Genomic DNA, 20,561 nt, shown 5'->3' with positions numbered 1-20,561 from the left:
TCCTGAGGGCCAGTTCAGGTATGACCTGAGCACTGAGGAGCCAGGGGTGGGCGGCCTGCTGGAGGCCATGATGCCAGAGGTCAGCATGGCTGTGTGGTGGCCCAGGGGGCCCGCGGAGTTACCTGTGCAGGCTCCTCTCCCAGTCCTCCCTCTTCCTCTTGCCTTTTTCCCTAAGGACCTGCTCCTTCTGCCTCCTTCTTGTCGGGCTCCCTGTGGGGAGGCCGCCGTGGCTTGCCAGCCCATATTTTTCTGTAAGCTGCTCATAGTTTCTTGCCACACAGAGCAGCCTCCTTCTCAGGCTCCAAAACACTGGGAGCCCCGGGCAGAACTCACAGATGCCCTACAGGGCTGTTGCCATCCAGCACCTCCTGTGTCCCGCCCTTGTGTCAGTGGGGCATAGACTTCCCCGCCCACCAGCTTCCCAGCGCACTGCGCTCTTCCCCATTGGAGCTCCGGAGTGTCCCCCAGGCACTCGCAGCTCAGTGTTCAGACCCTTGGAGGAGCCCCTTGTTGCGTTGTGAGGCACTTTTCCCCTAAGGAGCTATGCGCGTTTAGGAACTGGACCCCAGTCCTGGTGTGCCGGGTATGTCAGGGTGTTGCATGTGCTCTGGGTGCTGCTTTGGCCCGGGGGCTGTCCCAGCAGCGTCTGGGCTGCCCTTAGTCCACTGAATGGCCCTCAAAGGCAAGGGGGTCACTGCTGCTTGTTTGGTTGGTTAAGAAGAAAAAGGGAGGGAAAGCTTTGTGACTCTCAGGTTGGCTTTCGTGGCTAAACTCTGGTTTGACGTTGGGATTTGGAGCCATGATGTTGACTTCAGGTTTTTGTCATTTTTGCACGTATTTTTCTGAATCCATAGAAGAAAAATGATGCTGTCCATCATGATGTCAGAGAAATATGTTGACGTATGTTTTTTTCTGAAAAATATGGTAGTTGTGTTTTGATGTGGTAAAAGCTGAAGTCAAGTGGTTTCCAGGTTTAAGGAACTCAGCAGGACACGCTGCCGCCTGAGGAGGCTTTGGGCGGATGCTCCCAGGGCTGCCGTGGGCCTGGCGTTCAGCTCTCACTGTGGCCCCACACCGCCTGCTGGGGACTGTGGTGCTGAGAGGCGAGGATGAGTGAGCCCTGCACCTGGTGTGATCTGGTCGTGGAGACAGACAGCAAACAGGCTTTTTTTTTTTTTTTTGACACGGAGTTTCGTTCTTGTTGCCCAAGCTAGAGCACAGTGGCGCGATCTTGGCTCACTGCAACCTCCTCCTCCCGGACTCAAGCGATTCTCCTGCCTCAGCCTCCCGAGTAGCTGGGATTACAGGCATGCGCCACCATGCCCAGCTAATTTTGTAATTTTAGTAGAGATGGGGGTTTCTCTATGTTGGTCAGACTGGTCTCGAACTCCCGACCTCAGTTGATCCGCCCACCTCTGCTTCCCAAAGTACTGGGATTACAGGCGTGAACCACCGCGCCTGGCTGCAAACAGGCATTTTTAAGGGCAGTTTGGGTGAGTGCTGGGTTAACGGTATGGATGGTATGGTCAGGACGCATTCAACCAGTATCTTTTTTTTTTTTTTTTCCTTGAGATGGAGTCTCACTTTGTCGCCCAGGCTGGAGTGCAGTGGTGCGATCTCAGCTTACTGCAAGCTCCGCCTCCCGGGTTCACGCCATTCTCCTGCCTCAGCCTCCCAAGTAGCTGGGACTACAGGTGCCCGCCACCACGCCCGGCTAATTTTTTGTATTTTTAGTAGAGACGGGGTTTCACCATGTTAGCCAGGATGGTCTCGATCTCCTAACCTCGTGATCCGCCCGCCTCAGCCTCCCAAAGTGTTGGGATTACAGGCGTGAGCCACCACGCCCGGCCTCAACCGGTATCTTTTAAGCATCTGCTGTGTGCCAGAGATTGCCCTGGGCACAGAACATTCTAGAACTTGGTGACAGAAGAGCCACTTGCTTGGCCTGGGAGCATCACAGGAAGACTTCGCAGTGGCAGAGAGGAGGGTGTGGGGGTGTTGGCAGCAGAAAGTGTTTCTCTAGAAACACTGCAACACGCAAAGGCTGGAGCTGCAGGACCTGTCTGGGATGACAAGGGCAGGAGGTGGGGTGTAGCTGACCTCTGTGGTACCTGCCCTGTGTGCAGACGCTGCCAGAGGACCTGTCTGCATGCCAGGGGGCCGAGTTCCATGTTGTAGGGGATGCGGTGGGGTGGCACCAAGGGGCACAGGCAGGTTAGATGTACTTTTTAGGAGGAAGGGGTCAGAGACCAAGGGCAATGGCGGTAAGCATGGGGCTGAGGTCACCTGACGGTGGTGGCCTGACCCCTGTGGTGGAGGAGAGGCAGGAATGGAGCTGCAAGAGTGGGTCCAGGAGGTGTCCTCACCTGTGGGGAGGCCAAGAGCTCATTGTAGGCGCAGGGCACACCTGACTGGCAGGACACAGCCACGCCACAGAAGGAGAAGAGTCCCAGTGGTGATTTGGTGGAGCTGGGGCATGGGGACGGGCGGGTTTGTTGTGTGCATTTTTTTACTGCACATAAAAGGCTTTACTGGGGAAGAATAGATTTCTTCTCTCTTTCCTGGAAGAGCCAAATGACTTAGACTGTGGAATAGAAATGGTAGTCGAGCGCCCGTTCATGCAAGTGTTAAGGTCTTCCCGGGTTACAAGTGCGCATACCCCAGGGGGAGTCGCTTTGTTTGAAGCGCCTGAGCGAGGCTGTTGTTGGCTTTGTCCGTTCTGGCTTTCGTTGCTTCTTAAATGAGGCTCCTTCTGTTGCAGAGGTGACCACAGTGACAGTGGCCAACGTGGGGGCTGCTGCAGACAATGTCTTCACCACGTCTGTGGCCAACGCGGCGTCCATCTCAGGACATGTTCTGGTAAGCTGCTCTGAGGGGCATAGCCCAGTGCGAGTGGTGCCACGCTGGGGGCCTTGGGCTTCCCTGAGGCTCTCCCGGGGTTCAGCCCATCGTGTGTGCGCGTCTGCTCTGTGAGCTGGGGAGGGAGGCACTGGCTGGCTCTGCTCTCAGAAGCCTTCAGGCTGTGCTGGGGTGGGAGAACTTAGAGCTGAGGCAGAAGCTGCCTCACAAGGCCGGGTGAAGAGTCACACCTCATCAGATGGGCTGGTGGCCTGCATCGGGCGGGGACTCCCAGCTCCTGACCCAGCCCAGGCTGCGGTCCGCCCACAGTTCAGCCTCTGCCCGAGGCCAGGCGCTGCCTGTGCTCCTTACTCCTGTAGCTGCAGGGCCAGCTGAAGGAAGCAGGGCGTTTCCCTCCCCCATATCCTGTTCTCATAGCGTTTATGGCGCAGTCTCCCACCCTCCTTCATTCTGCACGCCTGACTGCCGTCTGCTTAGGAAACTGCTGAAAGCCAGTTGTGTGTCAGATAGTGTCTGTGCCACCTTCAGAGCCCTTTCGTGATCATGTTGTATCAGCTTGTTTTATGTTTTATATGTGGGGCCTTCGGCGACCTGGGGACATCGGGTCAACCAGGGCAGGCAACCTTGTTTCCAAGTGGCAGATGCTGGGGTGGGTCCAGTCTCCAGAAAGGGGTTTTCCCTGGGACCACTGGCACCTGTTACTTGTAGTCTTTTTAGCCTTGGTCATGCACCTGGGACATCATCCTCATATACCTGAAAGCAGAGTGGTTGTTTGTGTGTTTTGTTTTTGAGATGGAGTCTTGCTCTGTCACCTAGCCTGGAGTGCAGTAGTGCGATCTAGGCTCCTTGCAACCTCTGCCTCCTGGGTTCAAGCCATTCTTGTGCCTCAGCCTCCTGAGGAGCTGAGATTACAGGTATGTGCCACCATGCCAGGCTAAGTTTTGTAATTTTAGTAAAGACAGGTCACCATGTTGTCCAGGCTGGCCTCAAACTCCTGACCTCAGGTGATCTGCCCGCCTTGGCCTCCCAAAGTGCTGGCGTGAGCCACCACACCCGGCCAGAAAGCAGAGTTATTGTTAGAATGGCAGCAAACAGAAAACTTGTGAAGGACTTCAGTAAAAACATAAGAAACTTGGAAACTTCCTTCCCTCCCTCCCTTCCTTCTTTTTTGACAGAGTCTTGCTCTGTTGCCCAGACTGGAGTGCAGTGGAGTGATCTCAACTCACTGCAACCTCCACCTCCTGGGTTCGCCATGTTGTCCAGGTTGTCTCAAACTCCTGATCTCAGGTAGCTACCACCTCGGCCTCCCAATGTGCTGGGATTACAGCATGAGCCACCGCGCCCAGCCCAGACACTTGGTTTATTTCTGATGGGTGTGAGAACACACACAGGCTGACCCGTGGCCATGCGGTGATCTGTGCTTTCGGTCAGGCTGCTCCTTCCTGGCAGCGGGATCTGGGTGCCTCCTCATTTCCTAGGAGGGGCTGAAACCCAAGGCACCTGTGGGTGCCTGGAACATGCTGCCATCATGGAGCAGTGGTGTCCTGCAAGTGCCTGCAGAGGCCAAGGCTAGTCTTCTCCCCTCCAGGCCAGGAAGACCAGAGACTGGTGTGTTCCTGTTTAGAAACTGACAACAAAGCAGGGCACGGTCTGAAATAACTGTATGTTCCCTTCCTAAGAAAAATAGTCTGTGACTCTTAAACAGACACAAGACATTCCCTTTCTCCAGTGAAGAGCTGCCGGTCTTTGGTGATTCAGGCACAGTGGTAGGACCCCCATTGTGAGGTGTTGGCCCGTGGGCCTCCGTGAGCCCAGGCGCCAGGCATGTGTGTTGGGGGACCCTCAACTCCATGAGAAACTTCTCCTCAAGTGCCCTGATTCGACAGTGACATTTTCAGATGTAAGAAACAGTTGTCAACCGGGCGCGGTGGCTCACGCCTGTAATCCCAGCACTTTGGGAGGCCGAGGTGGGCGGATCACGAGGTCAGGAGATCGAGACCATCCTGGCTAACACGGTGAAACCCTGTCTCTACTGAAAATACAAAAAATTAGCTGGGCATGGTGGCAGGTGCTTGTAGTCCCAGCTACTCAGGAGACTGAGGCAGAAGAATGGCGTGAACCCGGGAGGCGGAGCTTGCAGTGAGCCGAGATCACGCCACCGCACTCCAGCCTGGGGACAGAGTGAGACTCCGTCTCAAAAAAAAAAAAGAAAAAGAAAAAAAAGAAACAGTTGTCTTCTCGCTTTGCCTCGGTTGGTTTTGTATTCAGAATTAAAACCTTGGGGCACCCAGAACGCTGGGTTCGAGATGCCCCTGGAAGTCTCTGGTCTGCCCCACTGCTGGGGCAGAGCCTGCAGGCCAGAGTTTGTCAGACGACTTGACCAAGGTGGGGTTCAAGTTCCAGCAGTGGTGTGTGGGCATGGGGACTCTGGCTGCCTGTGGTGGGGTCTGTGCAGCTTGAAGGGTGATTTTGGAAGCAGGCAGCAGTTGCAGCAGCTTCAGCCAGTGTGGAAATGTGGTTTTGAGGCCCCGGTCTCCCGTCGCCATCTGGAAGGGGCTCTGGAGGGTGGTCCTGCACAAGGCCTCGTCTGTGGTGGCCAGCGCGGTCTGTTGGAGACCCTGCATGAGGACGGTGACCTGTGGGAGCTGCTCAGGCAGACGTCAGGGTGTTTCCTGTTCGTGGAGCACGTGTCTTCTTTCCGTTTGACAAACGATGGCAGGCATTTTCCTCAGCACCACACAGACTTCGGCACCGCCTGCTCTTGTTCTTGGCTCTGTTTTTTGAGTCTTTGAGAGATATCTTTGGAAAAGATATGGGGTGCCTAGGCGAGCGTCCCTTCTTGGTGAGAACAGCCATAGCCCTGCTGGAGGACAGCCCGGCTGGGCTCAGGGACACACCTCGTGTCATGCTCGGACGTGACCTGACGGAGCGGTTTTTCCTTGTAGTCTGGTAGGACGGCCCTTCAGATCGGGGACAGCCTGAACACCGAAAAAGCCACACTGATTGTCGTCCACACAGATGGGAGCATCGTGGAGACCACCGGGCTGAAGGGCCCGGCAGCTCCCCTCACCCCAGGTACAGCATTGCCTGCTCCCCAGGCCTGGGCAAAACACGTTTCAGAATAGCTAGAATTTATTTCAGGAATTTATTTACTTCTTTTTGTGGTAAATTTGGAATATCAACTATTAATGGATTTTAAGTAGAAGCCGTGGAATTTTCCTGGCGGAGAAGAGTTTTCCCGCCGTTGAAGGAGGTGGTGCTGCTGGGGAGGTGGGTGTCTGTGAGGGGAGTGCATGCTGTATGTACTTCCTGGCGTCCAGCCTCTCACCTTCACACACTTTCTCTGCCCAAGGTCCTCAGTCTCCTCCAACCCCTCTGGCTCCCGGCCAAGAAAAAGGTGGAACTAAATACAACTGGGACCCCTCTGTGTACGACAGTGAGCTGCCCGTGCGGTGCCGGAACATCAGCGGCACTCTGTACAAGAACAGGCTTGGCTCAGGTGAGGGCTGCCGCTTCAGACTCCAAAGTTGCATTTCCCTTTGTAGCCCCCCTAGGATAAATTGGGGGCTGAGAAAGATGAAAATTGTGGCACCTAGAACTAGTTAGGAAGACAGGGCCGGACGCGGTGGCTCACACCTGTAATCCCAGCACTTTGGGAAGCTGAGGCAGGCAGATCAAGGGCTCAGGAGATTGAGACCGTCCTGGCTAACACAGTGAAACCCTGTCTCTACTAAAAATACAAAAAATTAGCTGGGCGAGGTGGCGGGCGCCTGTAGTCCCAGCTACTCAGGAGGCTGAGGCAGGAGAACGGCGTGAACCCGGGAGGCGGAGCTTGCAGTGAGCAGAGATCGCGCCACAGCACTCCAGCCTGGGCGACGGAGCGAGCCTGTGTCTCAAAAAAAAAAAAAAAAAAACCAACAACAAAGAAGACAGAAGGTGCAAGTGACACCCAGTTCCTCTGAACTAGAGCTGAGGCCTGGGAGAGGCACTGGGCAGGGCTGGGCCTGGGAACCATTTAGGGGTGAAAAACCATCGTGACCCATGGGATAGGAGACAAGAAGAAGTGGGAGGGAGGCAGGGCTGGGACGTGTTCCTCAAGTTGCCAGGTCAGCTTGGGACTTGTAGACAAAGGCTCTGGAAGTGGGTACTAGAGGTGCTCAGTGTGGGACCTGGTCGAGCTTGCAGTGCCTGCGGACAGTGGATGGAGAGATCACGTAGGGGATCAGAGGTACAGGCTGCAAAGGCAGACCCGTGGTGGCCCTGTCAGGGCCAAGTACACGGGTGGGTGAGATCACACAAGCTGCTGGGGTACTGGTGCTCGTGGAATGGCGGAGGAGGTCCCAGGAGGGAGGCGATGGCAGAGGCGACATTCCTACCTGCTGTCATCGTGACTGCTGCTCTTCCTTGCAGGCGGCCGGGGACGGTGCATCAAGCAGGGGGAGAACTGGTACAGTCCCACCGAGTTTGAGGCCATGGCAGGAAGAGCCAGCAGTAAGGACTGGAAAAGAAGCATTCGCTACGCAGGCCGACCCCTGCAGTGCCTCATCCAGGTATCGTTTGTGCGTCCTCACCTGTGCTCAACACACAGCTTGGATGCGGGGCCTCCGAGGTGGCCCAGCCAGAGGGCGGGCACAGACCACGGGGCCAGACACACGGGGTTTGCAGCCTCCACCTCGTGTCTGTGTGGCCTTGGATGAGTGACTGACCCTCTCGTATTTCAGTTTCCGGATTTTTCACATGGGGATGATGATGATCGTGACCCTGTGAGGATTGTTGGGAGAAGTGCATGAGGTCACAGCGCCTGGCACAGAGCAGTTGTAGAAAGGGGGTGTGTCAAATATACAAAAAATGGAAACAGTGGAAGTTAAGATAATCGTTCCTGTTTGAATGTGTGTGACCCTTTCAAAGTCGCCTAACTTTTCTTCTGTCTGCTAAAAAGGAGGACTTCTGATTCCTATTCCAGTTTAGCTCCTGTGTGTTGTTAAGGAAGCAATTCCTCTAGAGCCTTTTGCAAATCTTGAAAGGAGAGAGATGGGTTCTGCCACCAATAATGGCACTGTGAAGAAGAGAAGTCTCTGGAAATTACTGGTGGTTGTCTGCTTCTTTTTTGGAGACAGAGTCTCACCTTGTTGCCCAGACTGGAGTGCAGTGGTTTGATCTTGGCTCACCACAACCTCCACCTCCCAGGCTCAGAGGATTGTCCTGCCTCAGCCTCCCAGGTAGCTAGGATTACAGGCGCCCGTCACCACACCTGGCTTTTTTTTTTTTTTTTTTAAGTAGAGATGGGGTTTCACCCTGTTGGCCAGGCTGGTCTTGAACTCCCGACCTCAAGTGAGACATCCACCTCAGCCTCTCAAAGTGCTGGGATTACAGGCGTGAGCCACAGTACCTGGCCTAATTTTTTTTTTTTTTTTTTTTTTTTTTTTCTTGAGACTGAGTCTGGCTCTGTCGCCCAGGCTGGAGTGCAGTGGCCGGATCTCAGCTCACTGCAAGCTCCGCCTCCCGGGTTTACGCCATTCTCCTGCCTCAGCCTCCGGAGTAGCTGGGACCACAGGCGCCCGCCACCTCGCCCGGCTAGTTTTTTGTATTTTTTAGTAGAGACGGGGTTTCACCGTGTTAGCCAGGATGGTCTCGATCTCCTGACCTTGTGATCCGCCCGTCTCAGCCTCCCAAAGTGCTGGGATTACAGGCTTGAGCCACCGCGCCCGGCACCTGGCCTAATTTTTAATGGAGATCAGGTTTCACCAGGCTGGCCAGGCTAGTCTCGAACTCCCCACCTCAAGTGAGCCACCCGCCTCGGCCTCTCAAAGTGCTGGGATTACAGGCATGAACCACCATGCCCGGCCCTCATTTCTCAGAATTTTTGTCTTTATGAGGTTGGACATGGTGGCTTACTCCTGTAATCCCAGCACTTCAGGAGGCCGAGGTGGACTGATTGCTTGAGGCCAGGAGTTCGAGACCAGCCTGGCCAACATGGCAAAACCCCGTCTCTACTAAAAATACAAAAATTAGCTGGGTGTCGTGGCACAAGCCTATAATCCCAGCTTCTTGGGAGGCTAAGGCACGAGAATCGCTTGCGCCGGGGAGGCAGAGGTTGCAGTAAGCCGAGAACTGCACTCCAGCCTGGGCAACCCAACAAGACTCTGTCTCAAAAAAAAAAAAAAAAGAGTTTTTGTATTTATGAATGGCAGGTAAATAGTAGAAGTGGTTGAAATCTTCTGTTATTGAATGATTCACATTTAGGGGCTGACTTTCTAATGCGTGGTGCTTCTTTTTGCATTTCAGGACGGGATCTTAAACCCTCACGCTGCCTCTTGCACCTGTGCTGCCTGCTGCGACGACATGACCTTAGTAAGTTGCCAGCATGTCTGGAGCAGGAGCACTTGGTGGAGCTGGGGGTGGCTGAGTGGGTCCCACAGCCCTTGGCCCCTTGGCTGTTTCCCTCTTGCCCTCTGCCTTGGAGAGGGATACTGTCCTTGCTTCTCCTCTGCTGCTCTGTCCCGTGCTCCCTGATACACCACAATGAAACCTGATGTCTCAATGCGTGGGCACGTGGTTGGCCCCCAAGATGTTGCTCAAAGAACATTTATGGAAACCTTAAGTAATGAAAAGCGGTTATAATGTCACCGCCTTAACTCTAAAACTAAACATACACACTTTTCCTTGTATGTGTGCTGTTAGATATTCTGCGTTTTATAATGTGTCAGAAAAATGCTACTGTAAACTTATTCATGAATAGAGCTTTTAATATCTTTTTGATGTATTTCCTTATTCTGAATTCTTAACTATTTGACAAAGACCCAAAATAATTTTCTTTTTCTTTTTTTTTTTTGAGACGGTGTCTCACTCTGTCACCCAGGGTGGAGTGCAGCGGCGCGATCTCGGCTCACTGCAACCTCCGCCTCTGGATTCAAGCAATTCTCCTGCCTCAGCCTCCCGAGTAGCTGGGATTACAGGTGTGAGCCACCACGCCCAGCTAATTTTTGTATTATTAGTAGAGATGGGGTTTTGCCATGTTGGTCAGGCTGGTCTCAAACTCCTGACCACCGGTGATCTGCCTGCCTCGGCCTCTGAAAGTATTGAGATTACAGGCGTGAGCTACTGCACCTCAGAAAAAAAAAAAAAAAAAAACCATGGAGAGACCTACCATGTTCTTGGGGTGAAACAGTAAACATCCTAGAATTGTCTAGTTTATATATAGATTTCATGTGATTCTAGTGGAAAAAACAATTTTGTGAATGTAAAATAATTTTGAAGTTGATTTGGAAAAGCCAGTAGGTGAGACTCTTAGAGTTGCTGGAGGAGTAAAGGAGCCGGGAGGAGGCATCGGTCCCCTTTGGGCTGTGAGGAGGCGTCGGTCCCATTGGCAGTCGAGCCTGCGGGTAGATCATTTGCAGGGGCTCCAACGCTGAAGTACTTCAATGTCAGTCTAGGAAATCATGAACAGGGTCTGTATGTGGAAGGTATTGAAAAAAGTGCTAAAGAAAGAGACCAGAGAAGATTGAAATACATCAACAGACATCCTGTGTCCGTCGATTAGAAGACTCAATATAGTAAAGATGTGACTTTTTCCCAAGTTGATTCATAGGTTTAACACGATTACTATCAAAATCCCAGCAGGATTCTTTTTAGATGCAGACAAACTGATTCTAAAATTTATATAGAAAGGTAAAGGAAATTTAAAAAGCCAAAACAGTTTTGAAATAAACATTTAAATGGTTGGAATAACATTGCGGGGTCTTAAGACTTACTAGCTCGTGACAGTAATCAGGACAGTGTGGCATTGGCAGAAGAGACCCCCAAAATCTGGGTTAGACTAGAGTGTCGTAGACTCCAGCAAATGGCCTTGGAGCGACTGGACGTTCATCGGCAGAGACAAAGGATGACCTAAACTTCACACTTGGTACAAAAATGAATTCAAAATGGGTCACAGATCTAAAGTAAAAGGTAAAACTATAACATTTTTAGGAGAAAACACATTGGAAAATCTTCCTGACCTAGAGTTAGAACTAGGATTTCTTAGATTGGACTTTATCACATTTTAAAACTTTTGGCTTCCACTTGGGGAATGGTGGTGTGATAAGCTCAGTGGACCAACTCTCCACAGAAATAACTAGTGAAAACTGTGAAAAAATAACCCCTTAAGGTCTCCGGAAATTGTCCTAGGTGCATATAGCAAATAAAGAAACATCCAGGAAAATGTACCGAGTCTTGGAAAGAGCAGTGAGGATTGTGACATTTAAGCTAGGACCAGCTCCTTCCCTCCCTTTCTGCCCCCAGCTCCCTATGGAGGAGGCTCCATTCTGGGTGGTTGTGACCAAGAAAACAGGGTTCCCACTCCTCACAGCTCCCGGTCAAGGGATGTGGTATCTCACTGGGAGGGGCAGGCCACTAGCAGTTCTCAACCCCTTCAGCTCCAATTTGCAGTAAATTCCTGGGAAGTGTGACTGAAAATCTCTTCAGTCAGCCCCACTCAGAGGGCAGAGGCGTTACTCAGAGGTGGGAGGCCAAGCATAGGGAGGCCCCAATTTCCCTCAACCCAGGTTGCCCATGAGGTGGAGCGTCCATGCGGTGAGAGGCTGCCGCCCCCTCTCACAGAGCCCGGCTGATGCAACAGAGTCCCTCTGATCGACCCAGGCGCTGTTCCCGCCTCCAGGTCTGGAGTAGGGGCTCCGGCATTCAGCCCCAAAGAGAGAGAGGCTGTAAGAACACAGAGTTCCAAAGCCCTTCCCAAAGGAACTGACTTGATTTGAAACAGGAAGGGGATGTTCAAAACAATGGACATTTTGGTGGTCAGCAGTTAAGAGGAGGCCAACAGTTCCATTAGAGCAAGAAACTAAACTAGGTCAGCAAGTTTACCAGAGAGGCGAGGAAAGCCACAGCTAAGAACCCACTGGGGAAACAAGCCCTCAAGTTCTAACCTCTTGGTAAAATCGGCTCAGACAGTGGAGCAGTGTGTGCCCCAGGGCATTGTTGGAAGTAATGGAGCAGCTGGCGGTTAGTTGATTCTGACACTTGGCTCAACCAACAGCTTAACAGAGATCAGGGAGAGAGACAGCCAAAATCCCCACCACCAAAGGTGACTGCACCCCCAGGGCTGAGCCCTCAGAGGAGCAGCAGCCGAGGCCGCCCCAGGAGAACAGTTTCAGTTAAAGGGTCCAGCCCCATCCCTGAATAATAAACAAGCAGACAGCAGCCATGAGCTGGGGGAAAGGAGAACAGCTTTCCACTGTTGCTACAGTGTATCACCTGTGTTGTCTGATTCTTAACAAAAGAGTCTAAGACATGCAAAGAGCCATGAACCATACACAGGAGGAGAGCAACAGAAATTGCCTGGAGAGGCCGGGATATTGGGTTTAACAGGCAAAAGCTTTAAAACAGCCATCCTCAGTATGTTCAGAGGACTAAAGAAAACCACAGCTAGCGACTGCATGGAAGGTCTGAAGACACTGTCTCCTCACTGGGGAATGTCAATGAAGAGATAGAAATTATTAAAAAAACAAAAACAAAAAGTCGGGCGCAGTGGCTCTCATGCCTGTAATCCCAGCACTTTGGGAGGCCGAGGCGGGTGGATCACGAGGTCAGGAGATTGAGACCATCCTGTCTAACATGTTGAAACCCTGTCTCTACTAAAAATGCAAAAAATTAGCTGGGCGTGATAGCGGCACCTGTAGTCCCAGCTACTTGGGAGGCTGAGGCAGGAGAATGGCGTGAACCCAGGAGGTGGAGCTTGCAGTGAGCCTAGACTGCGCCACTGCACTCCAGCCTGGGTAAGAGAGCGAGATTCCATCTTTAAAAAAAAAAAAAAGTTGGCCGGGCGCGGTGGCTCAAGCCTGTAATCCCAGCACTTTGGGAGGCCGAGGCGGGCGGATCACGAGGTCAGGAGATAGAGACCATCCTGGCTAACATGGTGAAACCCCGTCTCTACTAAAATAATACAAAAAACTAGCCGGGCGTGGTGGCAGGCGCCTGTAGTCCCAGCTACTCGGAGGCTGAGGCAGGAGAATGGCCTGAACCTGGGAGGCGGAGCTTGCAGTGAGCCGAGATCGCGCCACTGCACTCCAGTCTGGGTGACACAGCGCGAGACTCCGTCTCAAAAAAAAAAAAAAAAAAAGTCAAATGGAAATTGTAGAATTGGAAAGAAGAATAACTAAATGAAAAATTCACTAGAGTCTCAACAGGTTTGAACTGACAGAAGAGACGTTCTGAGCATGTGTCCGGCAGCCTGTGTGGTGCTGGGCTTGTGAGGGTCTCAGGTCGGAGGCGGGAGTGTCCCAGGCCCAGCTCCCTGAGGGTTTGGCCTCTTTCATGGGAGATCTTTGGTGACTTTTACCGTTTTCTTTAATTGATCCCATGCCGCCTCCTGTCTGGTGCGGTGCTGCTGAAGCTATGCCCTTGTGCTGCCAACTTTCTCCTCTGTGGCTTCTTCTCATTCCTCCCTTGCTTGGCCCTGGCCCCCATCTATTTTCTGTCTTTTAGGAATTCCTGACCCTTTTTTTTTTTTTTTTTTGAGACGGATTCTCGCTCTGTCGCCCAGGCTGGAGTGTGGTGGCACGATCTCTGCTCACTGCAAGCCCTGCCTCCTAGGCATGCCCTTCTCCTGCCTCAGCCTCCTGAGTAGCTGGGACTACAGGTGCCCACCACCATGCCTGGCTCATTTTTTGTATTTTTGGTAGAGACAGGGTTTCGCCATGTTAGCCAGGATGGTCTCGATCTCCTGACCTCATGAGCCGCCTGCCTCAGCCTCCCAAAGTGCTGGGATTACAGGCATGAGCCGCTACGCCCGGCCCTGAATTTCTGACCTTTAATCTGTAGATGACACTTTGTTATTTTGCTGCACTGGTATTCATATGTTCTTTTTTAAAGTATTCTTTCTGTCATGTTAAGGGATTTGGGGCCTAAAGAGGTGGGATTTTGGCCGGGCGCGGTGGCTCACACCTGTAATCCCAGCACTTTGAGAGGCTGAGGCTGGCGGAGCACCTGAGGTCGGGAGTTTGAGATCAGCCTGACCAACATGGAGAAACCCCGTCTCTACTAAGAATACAAAAATTAGCCAGGCGTGGTGGTGTGTGCCTGTAATCCTAGCTACTCAGGAGACTGAGGTAGGAGAATCACTTGAACCTCGGAGGCAGAAGTTGCAGTGAGCGGAGATCGTGCCACTGCACTCCAGCCTGGGCAACAGAGTGAGACTCTGTCTCAAAAAAAAAAAAAAAAAAAGAAAATTAGCTGGGTGTGGTGGCACATGCCTGTCATCTCAGCTACTCAGGAGGCTGAGGCAGGAGAATCACTTGAACCCAGCAGGCGGAGGTTGCAGTGAGCCGAGATCGCGCCACTGCACTCCAGCGTGGGCAACTAGAGTGAAACTCCGTCTAAAAAAAAAAAAGAGGTGGGATTTTTAGGGGCGCTTACCATCTTAATGTGGTCTCGCCATGTGACTCACACACCCCGTGGTGCCCCCACGTAAGGAGGAGCTGCAAGCGCAGCATAGCTTTTGCACACACCAACGTGGTGGACTGTCTCCTTTCTCCCCCAGAGTGGCCCAGTCAGGCTTTTTGTGCCTTACAAAAGGCGCAAGAAGGAGAATGAACTGCCCACAACTCCCGTGAAGAAGGACTCCCCCAAGAACATCACGTTGCTTCCAGCCACCGCGGCCACCACCTGTGAGTTTGAGAAAACATAGCTCTAGTTTGCTGAGGGGACCTAAGTGCATTGCCTTCTCTCGTCACCACTCCCACGGCCACTGTGGGATTCTCATTTCTAAAGCACATTGCGTGGCCGGAGGGATGTCAATGCCTTCATGCTCCTTTGCAGTGCGGCCCCCGGGTGGGAAGGGCTGTCCCAGTGCCCAGCTCTGTCTTGCTTCCCTGGGGTCTGGGTGCTGTCGGCCTCGTCCTGGGCTGTTTCCCAGTGTCAGTGAGCAGAGCCGAGTGCCCAGCACACGCTTGGGGGACGTTTCCTGACAAGGGTGTCCTTGGTGAGGGATTCTCAGTGCGCTGGATGAGGGCTGCACAGAACTCTGTGGGTCTTTCTCTGTGGCCGGGCTGGAGGGCAGCGTCAGGATCCAGGCTCACTGCAGCCTTGACCTCTTAGTCTCAGGCATTCCTCCCACTTCAGACTCCCAAGTAGCTGGATCCACAGGCACGTGCCACCATGCCCAGCTAATGTTTTTATTTTATTGTACAGACAGGATGTAAATGGGGAGAGGTAGCAATAGGAGAAAAGGTCTTTGTAACAGGCTTTTGTTAACTAATGTAAGTCTGGGTTTTAGCTTTTATAGAGCAAGGTCTTTCTAAAACACCCTGTCGGCTCCTTCTCGAGGCCCTGGGTGGTGGGTGCGGGAAGAGTCCCACAGCAGCAGAGTCTTTTTTTTTTTTTTTTTTTTTGAGACGGAGTCTCGCTCTGTCGCCCAGGCTGGAGTGCAGTGGCCGGATCTCAGCTCACTGCAAGCTCTGCCTCCCGGGTTTACGCCATTCTCCTGCCTCAGCCTCCAGAGTAGCTGGGACTACAGGCGCCCGCCACCTCGCCCGGCTAGTTTTTTGTATTTTTTAGTAGAGACGGGGTTTCACCGGGTTAGCCAGGATGGTCTCGATCTCCTGACCTTGTGATCCGCCCGTCTCGGCCTCCCAAAGTGCTGGGATTACAGGCTTGAGCCACCGCGCCCGGCCTGCAGCAGAGTCTTAAGATCTGTCGCCAGGATTTTTTTCTTGAGCTGGAGAGGCAGCCTTGCTGTGGGACATGGCTGCTTTTTACCTTCAGCTTGGATTAAAGACTTTTTCTCAATTTGAGCCACAAAGTATTTAAAAGTCATTGGAAGTTTTATTTTATGTTTGTTTTCTGGCTGGGCAGCACGTTTCCATGCTGGGGAGCACAGTTTAAACAGTGAACAATTGGTGGTGGCAAGTTGCCATCCTGGTTTTCTCCTCTGAGGTCTTCTCCAAGGTCTGGGATTTCCCGTGTGTCCTTCACATGGGAGGGTACGGTTACCACTGCCTGCACTTTAGCCCAGGCCCCCTCAAGGATTGGTGCCCATGGGTGGCACAGGACCTGTGTGCCGTGGGTGCCACTGCCTGGCCGCGTGAAATGTGCTTCTGCCTTTCCAGTCACCGTGACCCCTTCAGGACAGATCACGACCTCGGGGGCACTGACCTTTGACCGGGCATCCACAGTAGAGGCCACTGCTGTCATATCCGAGAGTCCGGCCCAGGGTGACGTCTTCACAGGAGCCACAGGTGAGCTGCTCCAGTGCCCGCCTGACATGTCCTCGGCATATCCTTGACCATGACATCACATCCCCAGTGCCATATTGGGCTTCGTAGGCTGCTGGGTACCTCGAGAGGGAACTTGAACCAGGCGTTTGTTGGTGGGGACAGCGTGTGAGCCACGTCAGTTGGGCGGTGCAGTGTGGGTGGGGTTGGCGTGGCAGTGGGTTACTTGTGACAGATGCCAGGGCCGGCAAAGCTGAAAATACTCTCTGTCTGTCGGCTCCTGCTTCTGACTACAGTTGTGCAACAGAAGTGCGGCCTAGCCAGATGTGTGCTGGAGAATATTCTAGTAGCCACACTGAGGAAAATAAAGGAAAGAGCTACAACTGATTTTTATAATCTATTTTATTTTAACTGATATAGCCCCAATCCTATGTCAACAATTCAGGCTTGCCCCTTTCAGGGACTCAGTAGCCGCGTGTGGCCATAAGCTGCTATGTGTACTGAATGGCACAGCCTTACAGTGTGATATTTAGGGCCTGCTGTGCGGACAGTCGTCCCGAGGTTCCCTGTCCCTTCTCTCGCCAACAGTCCAAGAGGCCAGCGTGCAGCCCCCATGCAGGGCCAGCCACCCTGAGCCTCACTACCCCGGCTATCAGGACAGCTGCCAGATCGCCCCGTTTCCAGAAGCTGCGTTGCCAACGTCACATCCCAAAATAGGTAGGTTTGAAAGAATTCACACGTGTACAGGTAATTTTCCTCAGAACTGCTTCCTGTGAAAGAATTTCTAGGTGAAATCGGATTCGTTTTGGTTTGTTTTGTTGTTGTTATTGATGCAGTAGATCAGTGGCTGGCAAATTGTGGCCCACTGCCTATGTTTGTAAATAAAGTTTTATTGATACACAGCCACGTCCATTCATGCGTGTGCTGTGGAAGCTGCTTTTGGTACAACAGCAGGGCACACCCCTAGAAACCAATTGGCCGGCCGGGCGCAGTGGCTCAAGCCTGTAATCCCAGCACTTTGGGAGGCCGAGACGGGCGGATCACGAGGTCAGGAGATCGAGACCATCCTGGCTAACAAGGTGAAACCCCATCTCTACTAAAAAATACAAAAAATAACTAGCCGGGCGAGGTGGCGGGCGCCTGTAGTCCCAGCTACTCGGGAGGCTGAGGCAGGAGAATGGCGTAAACCCGGGAGGCGGAGCTTGCAGTGAGCTGAGATCCGGCCACTGCATCCCAGCCTGGGCGACAGAGCAAGACTCCCTCTCAAAAAAAAAAAAAAAAAAAAAAAGAAACCAATTGGCCTGTGGAGCTGAAGTTCTTTCTGGTGAGTTTGCTGTTATCCTCTTGAAGGTAGACACTCCTCAGTGGCAGGTCTTGGTCTCCCCAGAGCTAGCATGGGCATTCGGTATCTGGTGAAAGAAAGAAAAACCAAGATTGATATCACATGTGGCCTAAATCTTTAAAACAATGACACACTGTAAACGCATTCTAAACTTTGAGTTTTCATTTAACTGCACTTTTTTTTTGAGATGGAGTCTCGCCCTGTTGCCCAGGCTGGGGTGCAGTGGTGTAATCTTGGCTCACTGCAACCTCTCCCTGGTTCAAGCCATTCTCCTGCCTCAGCCTCCCAAGTAGCTGGGATTACAGGCATGCACCAGCACACCTGGCTAATTTTTGTATTTTTAGTAGAAACGGGGTTTCACCGTGTTGGTCAGACTGGTCGCGAACTCCTGACCTCAAGTGATCCATCTGCCTCACACTCCCAAAGTGCTGGGATTACAAGTGTGAGCCACCACATGCAGCCAAGATTTCTGTATAATTATACTTTTTTTTTTTGAGATGGAGTTTCACTCTGTCGCCCAGGCTGGAGTGCAGTGGCATGATCTCGGTTCACTGCAACTTCTGCCTGCCAGGTTCAAGCAATTCTCCTGCCTCAGCCTCCCGAGTAGCTGGGACTACAGGCGTGTGCCACCATGCCCGGCTAATTTTTTTTTTTTTTTTGTAGTTTTAGTAGAGATGGGGTTTCACCATGCTGGTCAGGCTGGTCTGGAATTCCTAACCTCGTGATCCATTCGTCTCGGCCTCCCAAAGTGCTAGGATTACAGGCGTGAGCCACCGTGCCCGGCCATCATTATACTTTTTTAAAGGGTGCATATGATCAATATATGATTTATTGAACCCTCCCCTGCTGGTGGCAAATGCATGTTTTCCATTTTTCACTATCACAGACAGTGCAAGAAACTTGTTCATGAAAAACTTACCTTATCATTTTCATTTGCTTGTTTCATTATTCTCTCTTTCGCCTATCTAAACTCTTTCCATCTTTAAAGCTTACCTCAGGGCTGGGCGTGGTGGCTCACTCCTTTTTTTTTTTTTTTTTTTTTTTGAGACGGAGTCTCGCGCTGTCGCCCAGGCCGGAGTGCAGTGGCCGGATCTCAGTTCACTGCAAGCTCCACCTCCTAGGTTTACGCCATTCTCCTGCCTCAGCCTCCCAAGTAGCTGGGACTACAGGCGCCCGCCACCTCGCCCGGCTAGTTTTTTGTATTTTTTAGTAGAGATGGGGTTTCCCCGTGTTAGCCAGGATGGTCTCGATCTCCCGACCTCGTGATCCACCCGCCTCAGCCTCCCAAAATGCTGGGATTACAGGCTTGAGCCACCGCGCCCGGCCCCCCCTTTTTTTTTTTTAGATGGAGTCTTGCTCTGTTGCCCAGTCTGGAGTGCAGACTACAAGCGTGCACCACCATGCCTGGCTAATCTTTGTATTTTTAGTAGAGACGGAATTTCACCATGTTGGCCAGGATGGTCTTCATCTCTTGACCTCATGATCTGCCCGCTTTGGTCTCCCAAAGTGCTTGGATTACAGGCGTGTAATCCCAATTACAGGGGGATTAAATCACCCCTTTAATCCCAGCACTTTAGGAGACCGCGACCAGGAGTTTGAGACCAGCCTGGGCAACATAAGGAGACCCCATCTCTATTAACTGGAAAAAAAAAAAAGTGTGGGGTGGGTGTTGGTGAAGTATTTATACCAAGAAATCAGCAAATGCTTGAAATCAGGGCTTTTTCTCCAGGAGGGCTGGGGGTTCGCATCAACCGCTCACCCCTGGTGCAAGGTGTGCATGTGGCTCCTGGATCTCTGTCCCCGGGTGCCCTTGGCGGGCAGAAGTGGGAAACGTTCTCATGTGCACATGTGCACGTTTGTGCTCCAGGTCTGTGTGTGTTGAAAGCCGTAAGTTTGCCCCAGTGTCTCTAGTTCCAGTGCAGAACCTCAGGGTTTGTTCTAGTTCCCCTTTCCTTTCCCACTTTGTAACTTCCTTCTCCAATTGCAAGAAACCCCACTGGGCGATGGCTCATGCCTGTAATCCCAGCTACTCGGGAGGCCGAAGTGGGCAGACCACCTGAGGTCAGGAGTTCGAGACCAACCTAACCAACGTGGAGAAAGCCCATCTCTACTAAAAATACAAAATGAGCCAGGCCTGGTGGCAGATGCCTGTAATCCCAGCTACTCGGGAGGCTGAGACAGGAGAATCACTTGAACCCGGGAGGCGGAGGTTGTGGTGAGCCGAGATGGCGCCATTGCACTCCAGCCTGGGCAACAAAAGCTAAACTCCATCTCAAAAAAAAAAAAAAGGAGAGAGAAAAGAAAAGAAGCCCACCTACCATTATCTTTAATAAATCTCCTGTGTGTGACTGCAGGTGCCCAGAAAGACTTTCCGGGTGGGTGGAGTTGAAAGCAGGGTTTCTTTTGTCAGCTTGACTCTTTAGAAGATTTAGCCTGGGGCCGGGCGTGGTGGCTCACGCCTGTAATCCCAGCACTTTGGGCGCCCTTGGATCACCTGAGGTCAGGAGACTGGCCTGGCCAACATGGTGAAACCCCATCTCTACTAGAAATACAAAACCAGCCGGCCGTGGTAGTGGATGCCTGTAATCCCGGCTACTCAGGAGGCCGAAGTGGGCAGACCACCTGAGGTCAGGAGTTCGAGACTAACCTGACCAACGTGGAGAAACCCCATCTCTACTAAAAATACAAAATGAGCCAGGCCTGGTGGCAGATGCCTGTAATCCCAGCTACTCGGGAGGCTGAGGCAGGCGAATCGTTTGGACCCGGGAGGCAGGGAGCCAAGATGGCACCACTGCCCTCCAACTTGGGCAACAGCGAGACTCTGATTTAGCTGCTTCCCTCCCCGGTCATTGTCCTCAGATCTGATTCCGTGAACGTTTCCAGGTCCAGCAGCCACATTCGGATGAGTTTTACAACGTGGAGCTGGGTGGGTGGAGCGGGAAGGGATGGGACATCTTCCTGCCTCTTTTGCGCGCTGGGGGGATGTCAGGTGCTGGGGGGTGTGTCAGGTGCTGGGGGGGTGTCAGGTGCTAGAGGGATGTTAGGTGCTGGAGGGTGTGTCAGGTGCTGGGGGGGTGTCAGGTGCTAGAGGGATGTTAGGTGCTGGAGGGTGTGTCAGGTGCTGGGGGGGTGTCAGGTGCTAGAGGGATGTTAGG

At 52.5% G+C, this 20,561-nt stretch overlaps 1 protein-coding gene across 1 annotated transcript in view; it reads left to right on the top strand.

Moving 5' to 3' along the window:
- Positions 1–20,561, top strand: part of DEAF1 (DEAF1, transcription factor) — a 37,192-nt gene that overhangs the window by 2,285 nt on the left and 14,346 nt on the right. The window contains exons 2-9 of the mRNA XM_025358476.1: positions 2,762–2,859; positions 5,805–5,934; positions 6,212–6,358; positions 7,270–7,409; positions 9,145–9,210; positions 14,393–14,519; positions 15,960–16,088; positions 16,653–16,781. Of these exons, the coding sequence (XP_025214261.1) occupies positions 2,762–2,859; positions 5,805–5,934; positions 6,212–6,358; positions 7,270–7,409; positions 9,145–9,210; positions 14,393–14,519; positions 15,960–16,088; positions 16,653–16,781 (966 nt within the window). The remainder of the gene's footprint in view (positions 1–2,761; positions 2,860–5,804; positions 5,935–6,211; positions 6,359–7,269; positions 7,410–9,144; positions 9,211–14,392; positions 14,520–15,959; positions 16,089–16,652; positions 16,782–20,561) is intronic.

This window comes from Theropithecus gelada, chromosome 14, assembly GCF_003255815.1.
Source record: "Theropithecus gelada isolate Dixy chromosome 14, Tgel_1.0, whole genome shotgun sequence".
Classification (NCBI taxonomy): Eukaryota; Metazoa; Chordata; class Mammalia; order Primates; family Cercopithecidae; genus Theropithecus; species Theropithecus gelada.
Note: the sequence above shows the minus strand (reverse complement) of the source record. Positions and strands in the feature narration are given on the sequence as shown.